Source organism: Arvicola amphibius, chromosome 8 (genome assembly GCF_903992535.2).
Source record: "Arvicola amphibius chromosome 8, mArvAmp1.2, whole genome shotgun sequence".
Classification (NCBI taxonomy): domain Eukaryota; kingdom Metazoa; phylum Chordata; class Mammalia; order Rodentia; family Cricetidae; genus Arvicola; species Arvicola amphibius.
In genome coordinates, this window is record NC_052054.1 from 74,621,937 (window position 1) to 74,641,660 (window position 19,724).

Below are 19,724 nucleotides of genomic sequence, written 5' to 3' on the forward strand. Positions count from 1 at the left end.
GTGCGTTTGTTTCCTGCAGCCTCAGTTTCCCACAGCTGTAAAATGGAGACTTGTCCGTCTCTTTTTCTACGGGCTGTTAGAGGACGCTAAGGTGTGTCAGATATTTTGCACAGCTCTTGACATCTGACAATCGGATTTTGCTTGCCAGGTATTTTTCTGTTTCTGTCCAGAAAGGAAAGGGTCTAGCTGTGACCTTTAACCTCTGCTCTCCACCCCCATAGTAAACTGTGTGCTTGTGGGGCACAGTCTGTCTCTGGGCAGATGGCTGACTCAGCTCGGGATATACCCCCCCCCTCCCCTTGTCCGGCTCCCTAAACCGGTCAGGGCCCTTCCAAAGGGCTTATTATAGGGGAGGGCCCCATCTTCATTCCTATCTTCCTTTGAGGATTTCCTGGGTCTTGGCCTTAGGGAGGCTGCTATATACAGGTGGCCAAGACACCCGGCCCTCCAGGGGCACAGGAATGGGGGCACGGGAGGCTGAGTGGGAGTTCTGGGCGCTGGGCTCTCGCTGGGTGGGGCCGGAGGGGCCGGGATGGCCGGGTGCCTGGGCTGCGGGCGGGGCAGACTGCTGGCTCCCTCCTCCCTGGTGAGCCGTCGGACCTGTTGTCCCCCCCCCTCCACTTCCGGGCTGTTGGGGAGGGGGACGGGGCGGCCTCTCCTCCCTCCTTCCAGCCACCTGTTTCGCGGCACTAGTCGCAGTGCCCTGTGTAGAGCCGGGGAGGAGGCTGGCGACCTCCGGGGATCTCCTCCCGGGGAGAAACGGAGGCGTTGGGCCCCAGGTGCATCCGGAGAGGGAGTCACTACGAACCTAGATCCTGGGGTGAGGAGCCTTGGACGCTGCTGTCCTGCAGGGGGATCGGGACTTATTTCTGAACTTCGGGAACGAGGGCGGGCCAGACCTGGGCGGAGGAGGGGTTGGGGTCTCTTGGAGGCAATCCGGGAAACTGTGGAGAGGGCTGGTGGGAGGGTTCGGGGATGACACTTGGGACAAAGGGAATGCACAGTGTGCAACTCGCTAGCACGGGGCGAACTGGGATCCCGGACTCAAAATTCACTTCCCAACTCTAGGTGTGTGTCACCGTCGGGAGCCCTCCAGCCGAGCCCCAGTCCCGAGCGGGTCTCCAGGAAGCTTCAGGCCACGCCCTCAGAGTGTTCAGCGTTTGTCTCTGAACCTTTGGGTTCCGCCCCTGGGCACGCTCACCGAGCTCTAAACCACACCCCAAAGTATCAAAACCACGCCCCAGAGCCCTGACCACACCCACCACGCAGGACTTCGAAGCGGCCATGGGAACACCCAGCGCCTCGGAGGAGGGCTCCTCGTCGCCTCAGGTTCCGGAATGCTCCGCCGAGGTCCAGCCTCAGGGGACCATGCATCCTCAGGGGCACCCCGAGGAGTCCCAAGAGCACGAGGAGCCAGAGGTCCCAGCAGAGCTTCCGAGCTGCCAAGGAACTGAGCGGCCGGCGGAGGAAGAGGAAGAAGTGGGAGAAGGTAGCAGCACCGAGAGCTGCCGCGAAGAGGTGAGGGGTCGCAGCGGGGACCCGGACGGACAGACACCTAAGCAGGGGGCCGGACACAGAAGGACAGATGAAAAGAGACCAGAGAGAGACCCAGAGTAAGGAGAGATACCCAGAGACCGGCGGAAATACCCAGAGTCAGACGAGCCAGAGAGACCCAGATAGAAACAGAGAAACTTGGTAAGACAGAGACAGAGAGAGTAAGACAAATACACAAAAGAGAGACGCGGGGAAGACAGATCCAGCAACAGGGAAACAAAAAGAAGAAATGCCGAGGTGGAAGAGACAAAGTCAGAGAGACAGGGGAAAGAGAGAGATCCAGGGACTCTGAGAAAGTGATGCCAAGAGGCTGAGACTCAGGAGCAGGTGAGTTCATTGGGTACAAAGGCCTTTGCTGCCACCACTGATGACCCGAGTTCGATCCTCTGACCTCCACTGGCACTTGTGCAAAGAGAAAGACAGAGAGAGAGACAGAGAGAGACAGACAGACAGAAACACACAGAGAGACAGAGAGACAGACAGAGACACACAAAGAGAGACAGAGAGATAGACACACACACACACAGAGAGAGAGAGAGAGAGAGAGAGAGAGAGAGAGAGAGAGAGAGAGAGAGAGAGAGAGAGAGAGAGAGAGAGAGAGCGCAAGCTCATGCAGTTTGGCATAGTAGCCGCCAGCCTTTGTACCCATCCAGAACTTGGAGCCCCCTCCCCCGCCCCCCTGTATGCTCTTCCTTTCTGACAGAAATGGAAGCAGTTAAACTAGGCAGCTCGTGACCCCCAGAGGCGCAACTGGTGTGGGGACCAGACCTGTTTGGTGACTGTAGGAGGGGGACTTCTCTCCTCCCGATCACACCCTCTCTAATTTCAGCCCGAGGCTACGCCGGCCGTGCAGATTTCAGCCACACCTTCCCCATGTCTCCCTCCTGGGGAAGGGATGCGAGGGGCAGCCCGGCGGCTGCGAGGACAGCAGCTGGAGGCACTGACCCGCGTGGCTCTGATGGAGCAGCGTGTGAAGGAGTTACAGCGCCAGAAGAAGGAATTGAGGATCGAGGTGAGGAGGGGGGGAGCCCTTGGGAAATGAACCAATGGGGGAACCTGCAAGGTCACTTTAAGCTGTTGGATCTCTGATAATCAGGTGTTCCAGGCCCCGGGCCTCTCCTAGAGGGCCATTCCCAGGCCGGTCTTCCACCCCGGCTGCTGCACCTGCACCAAAACTTGCTTTTTTTTCTTTGCAGATGGAAGTGGAGGTGGCCCTGCTCCGGGGTGAACTGGCCGGTGAACGGGTGGCTGCTCGGCGGGAGGAAGAGCAGCTGAGGGAGCTGCTGGGCCAGCAGGTGGAGTCCCACCAGAGCAGCCAGGAGCTGCAGGAACAGGTTGGTTTGACCAGCCCTTCCATTATCATTTTCCTTTCTTCCTGGCTCAGTCTTGCAGTCTCCACCATCCCGTGATCAGGCCTAATGGAGACCCTTGTTCTTCAGACAGAGAAATTGGGTTCCCGTTCCTTGTTTCCCATCTCTTTCCCGGGCCTGACTTGGATGCCTGATGACTGAGGTCTCTTTCTCGGCTGTCCTTCATTTCACAGCGTACCAGGAAACCTTTCATACTCTCAAAACTTTTGAATACTCGGTTAGGCTGGTGTCTTGTGCTCCCCAGCTTCAGCAATGATTCATTTAATATCCTTCTTTTATTTCCTCCAATTCTTCCTTGTGCCAGGATCCCTGGATCTATGCTAAGAATCTAAACAGTGCAAATATTTTAGGCTGAGGCACAACACGGCCTCTCACTGGGAGATGCTAGGCAGGGGCTCTACCACTGAGCCACGCCCCCAGCCCCTCACTGGGGGATTCTAGGTACAGGCAAAGTGATCTGTCACTCAGCCACATTCCTAGACTGGCTCAAGTTTTAAATGCTCATTGAAAAGCCACATTGCCTGTACATACAGTTAACATACAGTTAGCAGGTGCCACTGACAAATAAGAACTTCCTTTATGTGTGTGTGTGACTGTTATTTGAGACTTGGTTTCCCTATGTGGCCCTTACTCGCCTTGAACCCATGATTCTTCTGTCTCGGTTTCTTGAGTGCTGGGCTTACAGGTGTGTACCAGGGCAGTGTGGCTGCAGTCTGTTTGTTTTTTTTTCCTTCCTTTTTTCCTTCCTTTTTTCCTTTCTTCCTTCCTTCCTTCCTTCCTTCCTTCCTTCCTTCCTTTCTTTTTCTGAGACAGAGTTTCTCTTTGTAGCCCTGGCTGTCCTGGAACTCACACTATAGACCAGTTTGACCTCAAACTCACAGAGATCCACCTGCCTCTGCTTCCTGAGTGCTGGGATTAAAGGTGTGCGCCACCTCCCCACAGTGTCTTGTTTAGTTTAGTAAACTACTGAGTTTCTCATATTTGTCCACCTGCTTGTTGATTGTTGAAGAAACCAAATCTTCTGGGTGACTTTTTATGGCTGTTTTGTTTAGTTCTGTTTTTGAGATGGTGTCTTACTATGTAACCCTGACCTGCCTGGATCTTGTTATGTAGACCAGTTTGACCTCACACTCACAGAGATCCACCTGCTTCTGCCTCTCAAGACCTTTTTTTCAGATTGTGTGTGTGTGTGTCACATGCATGCAGATGATCTCAGAAGCCAGAAGAGGACGTTGGATCTGCTGAAGCTGGAGTTAAAGGCTGTCAGTACCTGTAATACAGGTGCTAGAAACAAGCTCAGGTCCTTTGCAACCGCTGAGCCATCTCTCTGGCACCATTATTGTTTTGTTTTGTTAAGACAGTATCTGAAACTACATCTCAGATAGCCTAGGCTGGCCTTGAACCCACTGTGTATCTGAGAATGACCTTGAACCCCTGATTTTTCTGCTTCCATTTCCCAAGTCCTGGAATTTTGGGTACACAGCAGAATCATGTGTTGTCCTTATAGCAAGAGCAGCTGGTTCTGTCTCCTCCTCTATCTCCACCCCACCCAGGGTCTGTAGCACAGTCTGGTACTGAACTCCTTCTGTAGTTGAGGATGCAAGGCCTGGGATTACAGGCCTGCACTATGACTCCAAACAAAAATTTGAGTCTTCTGTCAGTAGCCAGGATGTGGGTGACCATGTATCTGTGGGACAGTCGGAGCCCCTCTGTTCTCTATGAATACATGGTCACTTGGTTGTAGAGGTGTGGTGAGATTTGGGCCTGCTTTATGACTTTCCACTGAGTCTGAGGAATGTCAGTGACCTCAGTGAGTCACCCTGGTCTTAAGACTCCCTTATCTAGAGATGCCTGACATCTCTCCAGGCCAATGCTCCGCAGCCTGAAAACATCAGCACTGCAGCCTTGTTGACATTGTAAGCTGTGACTCTGTGTTCAGGAGCTGCATCCTGGCCTTACAGTCCAAGAGCCCTGTCACCCTGAGCCCTGATTTCTCTTCCGGGGTCTCGGTCTGGGTCTAGGATTCTGGGTTCTAGGCATTTCTTTTCTCAGATGCAGATATCTGTGCTCTGAGCCTTTTCTACCCCAGACCTAAGGGTCCATGCCCAGCCTCCTCCCTCAGATTCAGGGTCCAGGCCCAGCCTCCTCCCTCAGACCCAGGGGTCCAGGCCCACCCCTCATCCCTCAGACCCAGGAATCCAGGCCAGCCCTCCTCCCTTAGACCCAGAGGTACAGACCAGCCCTCCTCCCTCAGACCCAGGGTTTAGGCTCCAGCCTCCTCCCTCAGACCCAGGACTCCAGGCCCAGCTCTCCTCCCTTAGACCCAGGACTCCAGGCCCAGCCTTCTCCCTCAGACCCAGGGGTCCAGGCCCCAGCCCTCCTCCCTCAGACCCAGAGGTCCAGGCCCAGCCTCCTCCCTCAGACCCAGGACTCCAGGCCCAGCCTCCTCCCTCAGACCCAGGGGTCCAGGCCCAGCCTCCTCCCTCAGACCCAGGACTCCAGGCCCAGCCTCCTCCTTCGGTCTATGTCTCTTACTGACCATATCCAGAGCCATCCTGAGAAACCATCTTCTCCACATTGTGATCTTCTATCACCAGACCGTGAACTCTGCACTGAATGCCCCTGCTCCTCACCCCTGGAGCCCATAGGGATTGCTCCCTCCTTCCTATCTCCTCCTCTCTATTTCTCTCCGTCCACACTCCCCAGGGATGGCTCACTGTCACACCTTCACTGCCAGAAGTCCTTCTGAGCATAGACGTCTGCTCCAGTCTTTCCATGGCACCACACGAACCCCAATGATGAAGGCAGACTGAACCAAACATGAACTGTACATATAACATTTTCCATGTAACCCCCTGCTCAGCCCTTCTCTTTCCACAACCACATCCACCCACACACAGGATTTGCCTCCAAAACTTTTGGACCTTTCCATGAAAGCTTGTGCCAAAAACTGTCTTACAATTTCTTATATCTCATTAGCTTTAAATAGTGCTTGGTTTCTGCTCACTGTAGAGTGATTATTGCATCAGATGTAACTCCTGGACTAGGGATGTAGATCAGTGGTAGAGTCTCTACCTAGAATCCCCTAGTGAGGGGCTGGGGTGTGGCTCAGTGGTAGAGCCCCTGCCTAGAATCCCCCAGTGAGGGGCTGGGGTGTGGCTCAGTGGTAGAGCCCCTGCCTAGAATCCCCCAGTGAGGGGCTGGGGTGTGGCTCAGTGGTAGAGCTCCTGCATAGAATCCCCCAGTGAGGGGCTGGGGTGTGGCTCAGTGCAGCACAGATATTTCATATGTAAGACTCAATCATTCTCCTTCCCTTCCCCCCTTTCTAGCATCTGTCTTTATGCCCCAGGCAAGCCTTGAACTTGTCATTCTCCTGCTGCCACCTATTGAGTGCTAGGAACACAGGAGTTTGCCACCACACCTGGCTGTCACCTGTTATCTTGCACTGTTTCCATGGTAATTCCTCTGGAGCAGGGCCATAAAGCAGCCATGGGAGTCCTGGCATGAGTAGCAGACACCCCAGCAGAGCCTGGGTCTTTGTTGTCGGCTTCCTTGCTTGAGTCCAGGCCCATAGCCTGCTTGTTCCTTCAGGAGCAGAGGCAGCTGAGCCAGGAGCGTGATCATGTGGAGAGTCTTCGCCAGAGGCTTAGGGAGGCCCAAGGACAGCTTGATTTGCAGCCGGAGGACCAGAGAGAGCGGCTCTTGCAGGGGGTGCAGGAGGTGAGGGCTCCCTGGACCTTCTTAGAAACCAGATTCCATGTCTGCCTCTTCCCTCAGGCCCAGGAGTCCGGGCTCCATCCCTCCTCCTTCAGATGTGGGGGTTCTAGGACCCACTCCTCCACCCTCTGACCCAGAAGTCCTGACCCCAATCTTCTCCCTCAAAGCTAGGGGTGTGGATCAGGTCCACCAGCTCATTCTTCCTCAGGTCTAGAATTCCTGCCTCCAGTCCCTTGTGTCCCACCCTCAGATCAGAGAGCAGCTAGATGCTGCCCAACGCTCATATGAGGACCTGGAGTTCCAGCAGCTGGAGCGTGAGAGCCGTGTGGATGAGGAGCGGGACAGCCCTGAGGGGCGAGCTCCAGACGCCAAGGTCCGGGCACTTCAGACCAGCGTGGCCCAGCACAGGGTGAGTTCCCTGGAACAGCCCTGCCTCCTCCATCCTTCCCATTCCTCCATTTCCATGACTGTTCTGGTACATTCACTGTGTTTCAGACACGGTGGTAACCATTCGTGAGCCACCGGCTCCTTACAGCAGACTCTAAGGCACATCCTGGACCCTTTTCTCATACTGTAACTGAAGACAGTGAAAGCCAAGGTGCTCACATTATCTTCTCCTCTTCATTCATAAAGGAAAGAGCTGGGATTTGTTATCGCTTTTAAATTCATTCATTCGTTGTGTTAGAGCATGCATGTCACGGAAGTCAGAGAGCAGGAGAACATTCTTGCCTTCGGCTGCGTCAGCCCCCTGAGATCTAACTCTGGTCATGAGACTTGGCAACAAGTACCTTTATCTTCTGAGCCACCATTTGAGCTGTTGCTTTATTTCTTATTATTTATTGTTATTTATTTTATTTGCTGGCCCCAGCCACTCATTCACTCTGGCAGCTTTATGTTTAAAGTTTGGCCTTGTCCTCTGGAGAAGTGGGGCAAGTTTGACTACACAGCTCAGCTTCCCACCCATTCATAAACAGTTCCTGCCGAGTCTCTGTCCCATAGCTCTTCTGGAAGAGTGTTGTCTTCTTTCTCTCTTTTCCTTCCCTTTGCTTCTGTCTGCATGTGTCCCTGGCTGCCTGGCACCAGCTAGGTAGGCAAGGATGACATACACTTGCAATCCTCCGCATCTACCTCCTGAGTCTTGGGCCTGAAGGTGTGAGCCACCACACCCAGCTTATGCAGTGCCGAGGGTGGGACCCAAGACTTCAAGCCTACCAGGCAAGCTCTCTGCCAGCTGAGCCGCACCCCTGTCCCTCTGGTTTGTTTGTTTTGGAGATAGGGTCTCATTACGTAGTCCATGCTGGCCTCATATTTGAGGCAATTCTCCTGCTTCAGGCTCTTGGGTGTTGGTTTTTTTTTTTTTTTTTTTTATGGTTTTTCGAGATAGGGTTTCTCTATGTAGGTAGCCTTGACTGTCCTGGAATTCACTCTGTAGACCAGGCTGGCCTCGAACTCACTGAGATTCGCCTGTCTCTGCCTCCTGAGTGCTGGGATTAAAGGCATGGGCCACCACAGCCCAGCATTCTTGGGTGTTATAATTATGGCATGGCTCCTTTTTTCCAGTTCTTTAAGATTATTTATTTATTTATTTTAACTCTGTGTGTGTGTGTGTGTGTGTCTGTGTGTCTGTGTTTGAATCTGTGTTCAAGGGTCTGCAGAAGCCTATGGAGGCCAGGAGACACTGTCAGATCACTTGGAACTGGAGTTAGAGGGAGTTGCTGTGGGTGCTGGGACTTGAACCCAGGTCCTCCTCAAGAGCAGTATATACTCTCAACCTCTGAGCCCTTCTCTCCATTCTCTATGCATTTCTGTGTCTCCCTTGGCGTCTGTCTGTGGATCATTCCACACCACGGACCCCAGATGTCTTCTGGGTCTTCACTTCCAAAAAAGAAAGAGGGTCCAAGGGACTTAATGCCCCATCTCTCTCCCAAGTTCCTGAGGTATATGAGGGGGTGTGGTAAAAGCCGGACACCGTGGGAGGGTGGCCTGGGAATCCAACCCAGGCAGACACTTGAGTGACCAGAATGGGGGTCCCCTGCAGCGCCGCATCCAGGTCTTGGAGGAACAGCTCAAGTCTCTGGGGGAGCAAATGACTGCCGAGAGCTGGGGGCTGAGCAGGAAGAAGGAGGAGGCTGTTCAAGCCCTCACACAGGTGAGTTTTCCCAGAGGCCTGCTCCATCCCTCACCTGCCTGCATGTCCCAGCTCCCAGTAGCCAGGTAGTTCCCAGCACAGAAGATATGTAGGGGTGGCCTGTGTTGTGAGATGAGATACCGTGGTGACCTGTGATGGTCTCTCCTAGGAACGGAACCGGCTGTTTGAGCTTAATTGTCTTCAGGGAACATGTAGTGGGGACTTCTCTGAGCCCGATAAAGCGCTCACCAAGGTAAGGGATTTTCTATACCTGCTGGTCCTCCTCCTTCAGACCTGGGAACTTGGGTCCCAACCTCATACGCATAGGAACCCAGAGTTTGAGCTTCTGGCCCCTCCTCCCTTAGACCCAGGGTCCAGGCCCAACTGTCCTCCCTCAGATCCAGGGTCCAGGCCCAACCTTCCTCCCTCAGATCCAGGGTCCAGGTCCAGCCCTCCTCCCTCAGACCCAGGGTCCAGGCCCTGCTCTCCTCCTTCAGACTCAGGGTCCAGGCCCAGCCCTCCTTTCTCAGACCCAGGGGTCCAGGCCCAGCCCTCCCCCTTCAGACCCAGGGTCCAGGCCCAGCCCTCCCCCATCAGACCCAGGGTCCTGGGCCAGCTATCCTTTCTCAGACCCAGGGTCCAGGGCCAGCCTTCATCTTCAAAGAACTGGCACTCCATGCTTGTAGCCCAGGCTCTTGCTGGGAGACTGGTAGTGAAGACTGTCTTCTGGCCCTCTTGCTTAAGAAATGGTCACAGACATTTGTGAACTGCCATGTGGATGCTAGAAATTGAACTCAAGTGCTTTTTTTTTTTTGAAGCAGGGTGTCTTTGTGGGACAGCCCTAGCTGTCCTGGAACTAGCTCTTGTAGACCAGGCTGGCCTCAAACGCACAGATATCTGCCTAACTCTGCCTCCCAAGTGCTGGGATTAAAGGTGTGTGCCACCTGGCTGGCTTCAGTCAGTGCTCTTAACTGCTGAGGTGTTTCTCCAGCACGCACACACGTGCAAGCTCAAGCACACACACACGCACATGCATGTGCACACACGCGCGTACACACCCTGTCTTTTTGTAACCACTTCCCTCTCCCTTCCCAGCTGCTGTTCACACAGAAGACAGACCGACAGCTGCTGGTTCTGCAGGACCCCACTGCTCATGCCACCGCTGCCTCCTCCGCTTCCACCTCTTCCTGCCTCTTCTCAGTTCACAGCTCCCTGCAGGTGCTTCTGTCTCCCTATGTTCACTGGCGAGGGGGGGAGGGAACTCAGTTGGTGCTCTCTGCCTAGAGATGGGGGGGATGTGGAAACTTGATCACAGCATATTTACTGTTGTACTTGTTATTTTGCGTAACACCCACTTCTCCTATACAAGATGAGAGCCTGAAACCCAAGAGATTAACAGTCTACTTTGATGAGGTCGTCTCTCGTCTCTCTGTACCCCTCCTGGCCCAGCACTTATCCTCAGTTTCCATATATATGTGTGTGTGTATGTGTGTGTGTGTGTGTGTGTGTGTGTGTGTTTTATTTTTTCTAGGTAGGGTTTCTCTGTGTAATAGCCCTGGCTGTCTCTTTGTAGATCAGACTGGCCTCAAACTCAAAGAGATCTGCCTGCCTCTGCCTCCAGAGTGCTGAGATTAAAGGCGTGTGCCACCACCACCGGGCTTAAAAAATTTCAAGACGGGAAGTTGTCCGGGGAATTGTTCCCCAGGTGAGGGGAGCAGGGGAGAGAATATGGTAGCCATTTTTACATTGTTTTGTATAGTATTTATTGATTCAGGAAACAAACACAAGAATTCTGAATAAAATTACTTGGAAACTGCCAAAAAAAAAAAAAAAAATTTCAAGACGGGTTTTCATGTAGACCAGGCTGGCCTCAAACTCACTGCATAGCCAAGGGTGACCCTGAACTTCTGAGCCTCTTGCTTCACCCCAGGAGTGCTGGGATTAGGGATTTGTGCCACCATGCTGTTATATGTGGTGTTGGGGATTGAACCCAGGGCTTTGTGAGGTCAGTACTCTACCTACTGAACAACATCCCCAGTCCTTTGAAAAGTTTTTTTTTTTTTTTCTGGTACTGGGGTTAAATTGGGGTCTCGGCTTTCTGTGATGTTTGATTTGGGACAGTTAGCTGGTGGCTTTCCTAGGCAGTGCTCTTGACTTCTCGCGGAGACAGAGACGGCACAGCTTTTTCTGAGGATGTGTGTCTGGGCCGTGACTTTGCATCTCTGTGGCAGTGCTTAATGAGTCAAACAGCTTCTAGCTCATGTTGTTTGTAGATTCGGTCCTGAGTCACTTGGCTCCCAGGATGCTGAGCCTGAAGTGAGCTGAAGCAGAGCATCATGGTAGAAGGGTGTGTGTGGGGCCCGCTCACCTCACGTCAGCCAGGAAGCAGAGAGCACAAAAGTGGATGGGGCCAGCCCGGTGTAATCTCAGCACTCAGGAGGAAGAGGCAGAGGGATCTTTGAGTTCAAGGTCAGCCTGGTCTACAGAGTGAGTTCCAGGACTGCCAGGACTACACAGAGAAACCGTCTTGAAAGAAGAAGAAACAAAACAAAAGAGTGGGTGGGGGATAAGATAAACCCTTTCAGGGGGTACCCCAAGAAACCTACTTCTCAGAAAGACGCATCTCTTGGTGTGAGTTTGCACGTTTCTGTGTGTGAGAATACACATGCAGATGGCCAGAGGTTGGTCTCTGCTGTTGTTCCTAAGGAGCTGTCCTCCTTGTTTTATTTTAAAGATTTATTTTTAGCCAGATGCAGTGGGTTTTACCTTTAGTCCCGGCACTTCAGAGGCAGAAACAGGTGGATCTCTGTGAGTTTGAGTCCAGCCTGCTCTACACAGAGAGTCCCGGGCCTCTGGAAGAACAGCATGTATTGTTGGTCATTGAGCCATCACTGCGGTGGCCATGCCCCTTTAAAAATATTTTTTAAAAGGTGTGTGTATGTATCTGTGTGGGGGTGGTTATGTGCACATGAGTGCAGTACCCACGGAGGCCAGAAGAGGGTGCTTGATCTCCTGAAGTTGGAGTTACAGGTAATTTGAGCTGCCAGATGTGGATGCTGGGACCACACGGGTCATTTGCATGAACAGTAAGTGCTCTGACCCATCTCTCTAGCCTCCCATCTTGTTTCTTGAGGCAGGGACTCTCACTGAGTCCTGAGGCTTACAGATCAGGCTAGGCCAGCAGTACTCGGGGATCCCCCAGTTTCTGCCTCCCCAGAACTTGGTATTGTCACCACACCCGCCTTTTCCCTTTTCTTCACATTTGTTTATTTATTGGAGGGGTGGGAATCACCAATTCCTCCGCTACACGGGGCCTGAACTCAGATTTAGATCTGACGGCCTGTGCTTGAGTCGTGGTGCTGGGCAGACAGTGCTGACTTCCCACATGGATGGATGTCTGGTCCTCATGCTCATGTGACAAGCCCTTTCTGAGCCATGTCCTCAGTGCGCACACGGTCCAGTCTTGTGGTTTCCACTGCCTCCACATGATGACATCAAATCACGAATCCACTGATAAGCTTAGAGCCTTTTCCATCCATTCTCTGCCCAGGGAGCGCAGCTGTCAGCAAAGCCATTATCCTAAGCACCTTTGGGCCAATGCTTCCGTTTCAAACACTTACAACCTTTGTGTGTTTTCAGGGGTCTATTGGTCTCCAGAGGACAGGAAGCCTGCCCCGGAGGAGGGGAGACAGGGTCAGCCAGAGAGGATCCCCCCGACCTTTGTCCCTCCATTGTACAGGTGTGGACTGTTTCTGCCCCCTCGCCCCATCCTGCAACAGAGGATGGAAAAACAGCTTGGGTGTTGGCTGGAGAATTAGAGAGATGCGGGGAGGGAGGAAACATCTGGCCTCCTCCTGTGCCCTCTTCTTCAGGACCCTTGGAGGCCTCGGCTCTTGCACAAGCAGTGGGGACTCCTGGGAGACACCCTCTCTATCAGCTGCTCAACTGTGGCCCTGGGAATAGGTGAGGTGTGAGGGGGGAGAGGAGAAGAGGGAAGAGGAGGAGGCCAGCTGAGGTAACCTCCCAGTCGCTGCTTCGTCTGCCTAGACGGTCGGCACTTCACCCAGACATCGCCCACATGGAGCGGCTCCTGCAGAAGGCTGTGGCAGAGAGGGAACGGCTGCTCAAGGCCAGGGTGAGACCGTGGGTCTGCTCCTTAGATGGGGGGTCTGACCCCAGCCTTCTCCTTTGCCTGAGGGAGTCCAGGCCCAGCCCTCCTCCCTCAGACCCAGGGGTCCAGGCCCAGCCTCCTCCCTCAGACCCAGGGGTCCAGGCCCAGCATCCTCCCTCCTCCCTCAGACGTTTCCCTCTCTCTTATGGGTTGGGATCCTCATTGGTTCTCCCTCATGAATTCACAGGAAGACATGAAAAGAGGCCCAGAAGGTTCCACAGGCCCTTCAGTTCCTGCCATCATGGTCAGTCCCCTGTGTCCTTTCTGGTCTCATTTTCCTCTTGGTTCTTCCCTTTTATTGCACCTCACTGTTTCCTGCCTTTGACACTACAACAAAGGGTCCTGCTTGACCCATGGAGAAAAGTCCAAAGGTCCCAGTCTATTCCTGTTTCATGCATCAGCACCCATACATAGTCTTTCCTTGGGTGACTTACTCCATTTCTTTGTTCTTGCTTTTTTTTTTATATTGTTTATTATTCAAGTTGTGTGTGCTTACGCAGGCAAGCATGTACCACAGTGGGCTTTTGGGAGTCACTTCTCAACTTCTACCACATGGGTCCCAAGGATGGAACTCACACCGTCAGGGTTGGAGGCCAACACCTTTATCAGCTGAGCCACCTCCTCATCCCCGTGTTCTTGTCTTGTGTGTGTTTCTTGTTTTTTTTAATCATTTTTTTTAGTTTTTTTTTTAAGATTTATTTATTTATTATGTGTACAACATTCCTTCCATGTCTGCCTGCATGCCAGAAGGGGGCACCAGATCTCATTATAGATAGCTGTGAGCCACCATGTGGTTGCTGGGAATTGAACTCAGGTCCTCTGGAAGAGCAGTCAGTGCTCTTAACCTCTGAGCCATCTCTCCAGCCCTTGTGTGTGTTTCTTGTTTTGGGGTCTTGTGTGTGATAATTACAAGTTGTACCCTGAGCTGTGCCCCAGGTACTTTCTTCTCCTGTTTTCTTCCTTCCCATGTGCCGGTAGCTATCTCAGCAGTTACTATAGATGGAGAATACACGTTCACAGCAGTTGGAAAACTCCATTCACAATTTCCAGTATAGACAGAGCTGGGAGCTGGTAGGCTGTTTGTCTGGCACTGCGCTAAGGCCTGGGTTCATCCCCAGCACCATAGAAACCAGCCATGGTGGCTCGTGCCTGTCATCCCAGCACTTGGGAGGCGGAGGCAGAAAGATCAGAAATTGATTGAAGATCGTCCTCCACTACAGAGTGATTTCAAGGCTAGTGTGGGCTACAAGAGACCCTCTTGCCCCATCCCTCAGATTCAGGAGAGCCAGGAAGCAGCAAGGGCAACAGAACCTTCTGGGTTGTTCTGCACAAACCTGTCAGCATTAAAAATGCAGCACCAGTAACATCATTTATTAAACAGCCTCTGTCGAGTGCATTGTTCCCTTATGTGTATCCCCACCGTGTTTGTGTGCACAGACAAGCATGTCTGAGATTCCATTGTCAAGGGCTGGGCTGGAACCAGCTCTAGGATGCTGAGGTACCTTACGTTATTTAGTTCAGGGACTGTAGCCCTCCGGCAGACAATCTATGAAGGTGACTCACTTAGGAGGGTGAGGTTGACAGCCTGCCTCTATTCTCCTACGGAGTGCAAACTCTTTTTCTTTGTATTTTTATTTGGCTTTTTGAGATACTCTCTGTAGCCCTGGCTGGCTTTGAACTTACTATGGAGCCAAGGATAACCTTGAACTTCTGATCCTTTTGCCTCCACTTCCCTAGTGCTAGAATGACAGACAGGTTGCACGCATGCGTGCATGCACACACACACACACACACACACACACACACACACGCACGCACACACACATACACACAAATTTCCTCTTTTATTGGCATCTATAGCCTTCAAACTCATGGCAATCCTCTGCCTCAGCCTCACACGTGAGTTATGTGTCACTATGGTCCGTGTTAGTGTCCCTGTGAAGGGTTGGCTCTCTCAGCCTCTAGGCCGCAGTTCCTATTCTGCTCCTAGCTCCTGGTCAATGACCCCTTCTCTGTGCTCTGCAGGCCCCGCCCCCACCCCCACCCCCACCGCGCCCTCCTGGTCCCCGGGTCCTGGACCTCCCACAGCACCTGGAACGCTGGGGCCACAACCCAGAAAGCTGTCCCCACTTGCGGGTGTCCGGGGGCTGCTGTCGTGGGCCCCTGGTGAAGATGGGTGGCCGCATCAAAACCTGGAGGAAACGCTGGTTCTGCTTTGACCGGCAGGCTCGCAGGCTGGCTTACTATGCTGGTAAGCTGGGAGGCCAGGCAGCTTCAAGCCGAGGGTTGTATAGTCCAGGTCCCCACTTCCCACTTAAGCTGCATAACGACCCAGGGGTTAGCTCCCAGCCCTTGCCATACACTCTGGAGTTTAGGCTAAAACAACTCTGTCCTAACTGCTTCCTCCCTAAGCCACCAGAACCCCTGACCCCCCTGCTTCTACTCAATAACACAGATAACTTTAGTTCAGTTCTGGCTCCAGTTTTCCTAAGACACCAGGGAGACCAGGCCCAGGCTGACAGTGCCCCGCCTGCTGGAACAGCCAGACCCCAGAACCAGGAGCCCTGGGGCTCAAGCTCTCCTTGCACACCTCTTCTCAGGGACCCAGGATTTCCAGGCTCATGTAGTCGCTAGACCTCTCTCCTGTCTAGCATAGACATTCACCTCCCTCCAGATTTGGGATTGTCACACTGCTATAATGTCCCTTACTTAGTCTCAGTGCTAGGGCTCAATGACACCAGCACACACACACACACACACACACACACACACACACACACTTCTAACTGGTCTGTTTCCCTCTCTTCCCACCAGACAAGGAGGAGACCAAGCTCAAAGGTGTCATCTACTTCCAGGCCATCGAAGAAGTCTATTATGACCACTTACGCTGTGCCTTCAAGGTGACATTCCGCTCATTGCCACAACTGCTGCTCTCTAGGTCACCCTGGGGAAAGCCATTCTTGCTGTACTTACTGTCAAGAACCAGGGAGTGAATAAATGTTCTGAGCCTGGGGCTGCTCTTAGGCCCAGATGGTAGAGCGCTTCACGCACGGAACCCTGAATTCCAGCCCCAGCACTTGTCTAGCATGCACAGAACCCTGAATTCCAGTCTCAACGCTTGCCTAGTGTGCACAGAGCCCTGAGTTCCAGTCTCAACGCTTGCCTAGCATGCACAGAGCCCTGAGTTCCAGCCCCAGCACTTGCCTAGCGTGCACAGAGCCCTGAGTTCCAGCCCCAGTGCTTGGCTAGCGTGCACAGAGCCCTGAGTTCCAGCCCCAGCACTTGCCTAGCGTGCACAGAGCCCTGAGTTCCAGCCCCAGCACTTGCCTAGCGTGCACAGAGCCCTGAGTTACAGTCCCAACGCTTGCCTAGCATGCACAGAGCCCTGAGTTCCAGCCCCAGCGCTTGCCTAGCGTGCACAGAGCCCTGAATTCCAGCCCCAGCTCTTGCCTAGCGTGCACGGAGCCCTGAGTTCTAGTCCCAACGCTTGCCTAGCGTGCACAGAGCCCTGAGTTCCAGCCCCAGCACTTGCCTAGCATGCACAGAGCCCTGAGTTTGAGTTCTAGCATCATATACACTGGGCATGGTGGTTGGTACACAGCTAATACCCAGCACCAGGAGGACAGAGGCAGGTGGATCTCTGTGAGTTTGAAGCCAGCCTGGAATTCATAGTTCCAGACCACTAGCCAGGGCTACAGAGACCCTGAGGAGAGAGAGAAATTGAGAAAAAGAGAGAGGGAGGGAGGGAGAGATTGATCAGATTCTGGTTTAGCACATGTATGTAATTCTAGCATGCAGGAAGTGGAGGCAGGAGAATCTTAAGTTGGAGGAAGATAAAATACAAGGTCAGAAAATGAAATGTTGGCAGCTGGAATTCTGCTTAGAATCCTCTTTGGGAAGAAGTTGACCATTTTTGTTTGTTTGTTTGTGGTTTTTTTTTTGAGACAGGTTTTCTCTATGTAGCTCTGGCTGTCCTGGAATTTACTCTTTAGATCAGGCTGGCCTTGAACTCACAGAGATTCACCTGCCTCTGGCTCCCAAGTGCTGGGATTAAAGGCGTGCATCACCATAACCTGGCTGTTTGTTTTAAAATATATTATAGATTTATTTTATTTTGTGTGTATGAGTATTTTGCCTGGATGTATTTTCATAGAGGCCAGAGGAGGTCATCGGATCTGGGACTGGAATTACAGATCACTGTGTGCACCATGTGGGTGCTGGGAATCAAACCTGAGTCCTCTGCAAGAGCAGCCAGTGCTCTCAACTGTCGATCTCACATGGAGTTGCTGATCTGCAGCCCCCCAACTATGGGCTTTTAAAGGCTAAATTGGAATTCCAGCTGATTTTCTTTTTTCTTCTTTTTAAAAAAAATCTCAAGTCTTAGTATTCTCGTTCAAAAAATGGGCACATTTCAACCCCTTCCCTTGGAGTTAAAATCATAATGGACTTGGGGTTTACTCAAGAATTGCCCATTTGGTGCTCAGAAAATGGGCTCCAGCTGGGTGTGGTGTAATCTCAGCCCTCAGGAGGTTTGCAAATTTGAGGCTATCCTGAGCTAGGAAGTCAGACCCACTTTCAAAGAAAGGGGCGGGGTAAAAACGAAAACAAAATGAAAAACGTCAGGCATCGTGGCACACACCATTAATCCCAGCATTGGGGAGACAGAGACAGGCAGATAGCTGAGTTCGAGGCCAGACTGGAAGAGTTCCAGGCCAGTCAGTGAAATCTTGTCTCAAAAAAAGGTGAGGGCAGGCATTCTAGACCCCATTGAGGAAGACAGTTGTGGAAATTGATTCAATCACCCTCTCTCCTTGTATATTCCAGAGCCCAAGTCCCCGCCTGACCTTTTGCGTCAAGACTTACGAACGCCTTTTCTATATGGTGGCCCCCAGCCCGGAAGCCATGCGTATTTGGATGGATGTCATTGTGACAGCGGCGGACGAAAACCACGCCCCTTGAGCGGCCCCGCCCTCTGAGAAAGGACGTCCCTGCGAGCCCCGCCTCTACGCGCACGTTTCGGCCTCCTGGGCCCGCCCACTTCAGGAAGCTTTCGGCCCCGCCCCTTTGGAATTCTCTTGGGAAGTTTGCAGCCGTCCAAACTCAGCTGGCCTGAGTCGCAGGGATCTAGGCTGCAAGTGGCTTCCAGCGGTGGCATCGCCAGGCCCTGGAGGCCCTGCTTGGGTCAGGAGGAAGATTACAGGGGGCGGAAGGAACTATTTATTGGTGCTCCTCTGATACCGAATTAAACATGGTAGAAAAACAGGATTGCTGGTGTGGATTCCAGCTCAGGCGCCCTGGGGCCCCTCTGCGCCTAGACGGGACCCCTGAGCCAAAGGGTATATCTAGCAATGGAGACTTTCAACCCTTAAGGTCAGGGAGAAGAGGTGGGCAGACATGTGGCCTTAGGGGTTGATTTGGAACTGTAGTCTAGTTTTATCTGCCTCCTCTCATTCAAACATAGGAACTTCTGCATGTCCTCATTCCTGGATTTTCCTCGGGATTTCTCTGCTCTAACCTCCTCTTCCTTTTGTAAAGTTTTAGTTCAATGGCTCCATCTAGAAGCTCCCCACCCTCAACTCCCCAGCTTGTTCAGGCACCTCCTTTTGAGCCAACCCCTTTGTAGTCCCCAGAGGATCAGGCCAGGACTGTTCTGGTGATATCAGTATCATTTTGTAAAAGTGAGACAGAGAGGAGAGAGGGCCCCTGTCACTTCTGGGTCTTTGCTCATTCAGTTTGTTTGGGTACCTAGCCTATTTCCCATTCCTAACACACATCTTGGACCTTGTGACCGGTTCCCTTCTCCAGGAAGCCCTCCCTGGTTGCCTTGGCTGAGTCACGTAGTCCTACCTGCCCATCCCATTGCAATCTGACTACCCTGAGTTTCACCCATCCTGGCCTTGACTGCCCCAAGTCATTCCTGGCAACAAAGCTGTCTCCTAGGGTGTCTCATCGCTACAGTGACCTTGGCATGCAGTAAAGGTCTTGGGCATTGGGCACATGAATCAATTCGTGAGAAAGTGATGCTGAAGATGACCGAGAGCTGTGAACAAGACCATCAGAACTCTTGGACTGTGTCCCTCTTCATCCTTTGGGTCTCATCTAGGGTGTTCCCTCAGAAGAAACTCTCGCTGGTAGCCAGGCTGAGTTGACCAGTGTAGCCTTTGGGTCTCTGTTCAGAAGAGTGCCTGGCTACCTTAGGCTTAGTTTATACATATATAAAATTTACTTTTATTTTACATACATGCGTGTCCAGGCAAGGGTGTCAGAAGCCCTGGAACTGGAGTTACAGTTGTGATATGCCATGTGGGTACTGGGAATTGAACCCAGGTCCTCTGGAAAAGCAGACAGTGCTCTTTAACCTCTGAGCCATCTCTCCAGCCTGCTAGGCTCAGTTCTTAATTACGTTTTAGATCTGTGCTTTGTAAGTCAAGTGTAGGGAACACTGGCGTGTAATGGGCAAGATTACATGTGGGCCACCCCTTCCCGGACGCCTCTGACCGTGTGTCCGAAGGGAAATTGTCCTGAGTTTCAGAGCCTTCCTGGTTTTAGAGGACTAGAAAACCCATCCCGGACAAGGCCACAGGCATGTCTGAGGCTTGCATCATGACTGTTCTGATGGAACCTTTGTCTTCATGGGACCCCTCTATGGATCCCAGGAAAGTGAGGCATATCCCACAGCCTTCCAGTGCGTGAGGAGCTGGGCTGGAAAGGCTCCACACTGGAACGCGGCCTAGCAGGCAGGAGGCTCTGGATATTGTCTCCAGCGCACAGCAAAAATACAAAG

General features: G+C 52.6%; 1 protein-coding gene across 2 annotated transcripts; it reads left to right on the plus strand.

Annotated features, from left to right (window-relative positions):
- The first annotated feature begins 632 nt into the window (after nt 1–632).
- Phldb3 (pleckstrin homology like domain family B member 3) lies at nt 633–18,202 on the plus strand. 2 transcript variants are annotated; one of them, XM_038341091.2, is made up of 16 exons: nt 633–820; nt 1,069–1,518; nt 2,384–2,566; nt 2,751–2,888; nt 6,516–6,644; nt 6,892–7,050; nt 8,680–8,790; nt 8,939–9,022; nt 9,865–9,987; nt 12,409–12,508; nt 12,642–12,732; nt 12,817–12,904; nt 13,128–13,184; nt 14,966–15,191; nt 15,755–15,840; nt 17,765–18,202. In XM_038341091.2, exons 2-16 carry the CDS (start codon nt 1,285–1,287, stop codon nt 17,897–17,899), a joined length of 1,944 nt encoding a protein of 647 aa, XP_038197019.1. In that variant the 5' UTR covers nt 633–820; nt 1,069–1,284; the 3' UTR covers nt 17,900–18,202. The 2 variants fall into 2 exon arrangements, with proteins under 2 accessions (XP_038197019.1, XP_038197020.1); XM_038341092.2 differs by lacking the exon at nt 6,516–6,644.
- The last annotated feature ends 1,522 nt before the right edge of the window (nt 18,203–19,724 follow it).

Bases quoted from the DNA above. Each gene is read 5' to 3' on its own strand.
- Phldb3 (XM_038341091.2), top strand. From the start codon at position 1,285: ATGGGAACACCCAGCGCCTCGGAGGAGGGCTCCTCGTCGCCTCAGGTT. The intron at 9,023-9,864 runs GTAAGGGATTTT...CTCCCTTCCCAG, and splicing joins CCGATAAAGCGCTCACCAAG to CTGCTGTTCACACAGAAGAC. The intron at 15,841-17,764 runs GTGACATTCCGC...TGTATATTCCAG, and splicing joins ACTTACGCTGTGCCTTCAAG to AGCCCAAGTCCCCGCCTGAC.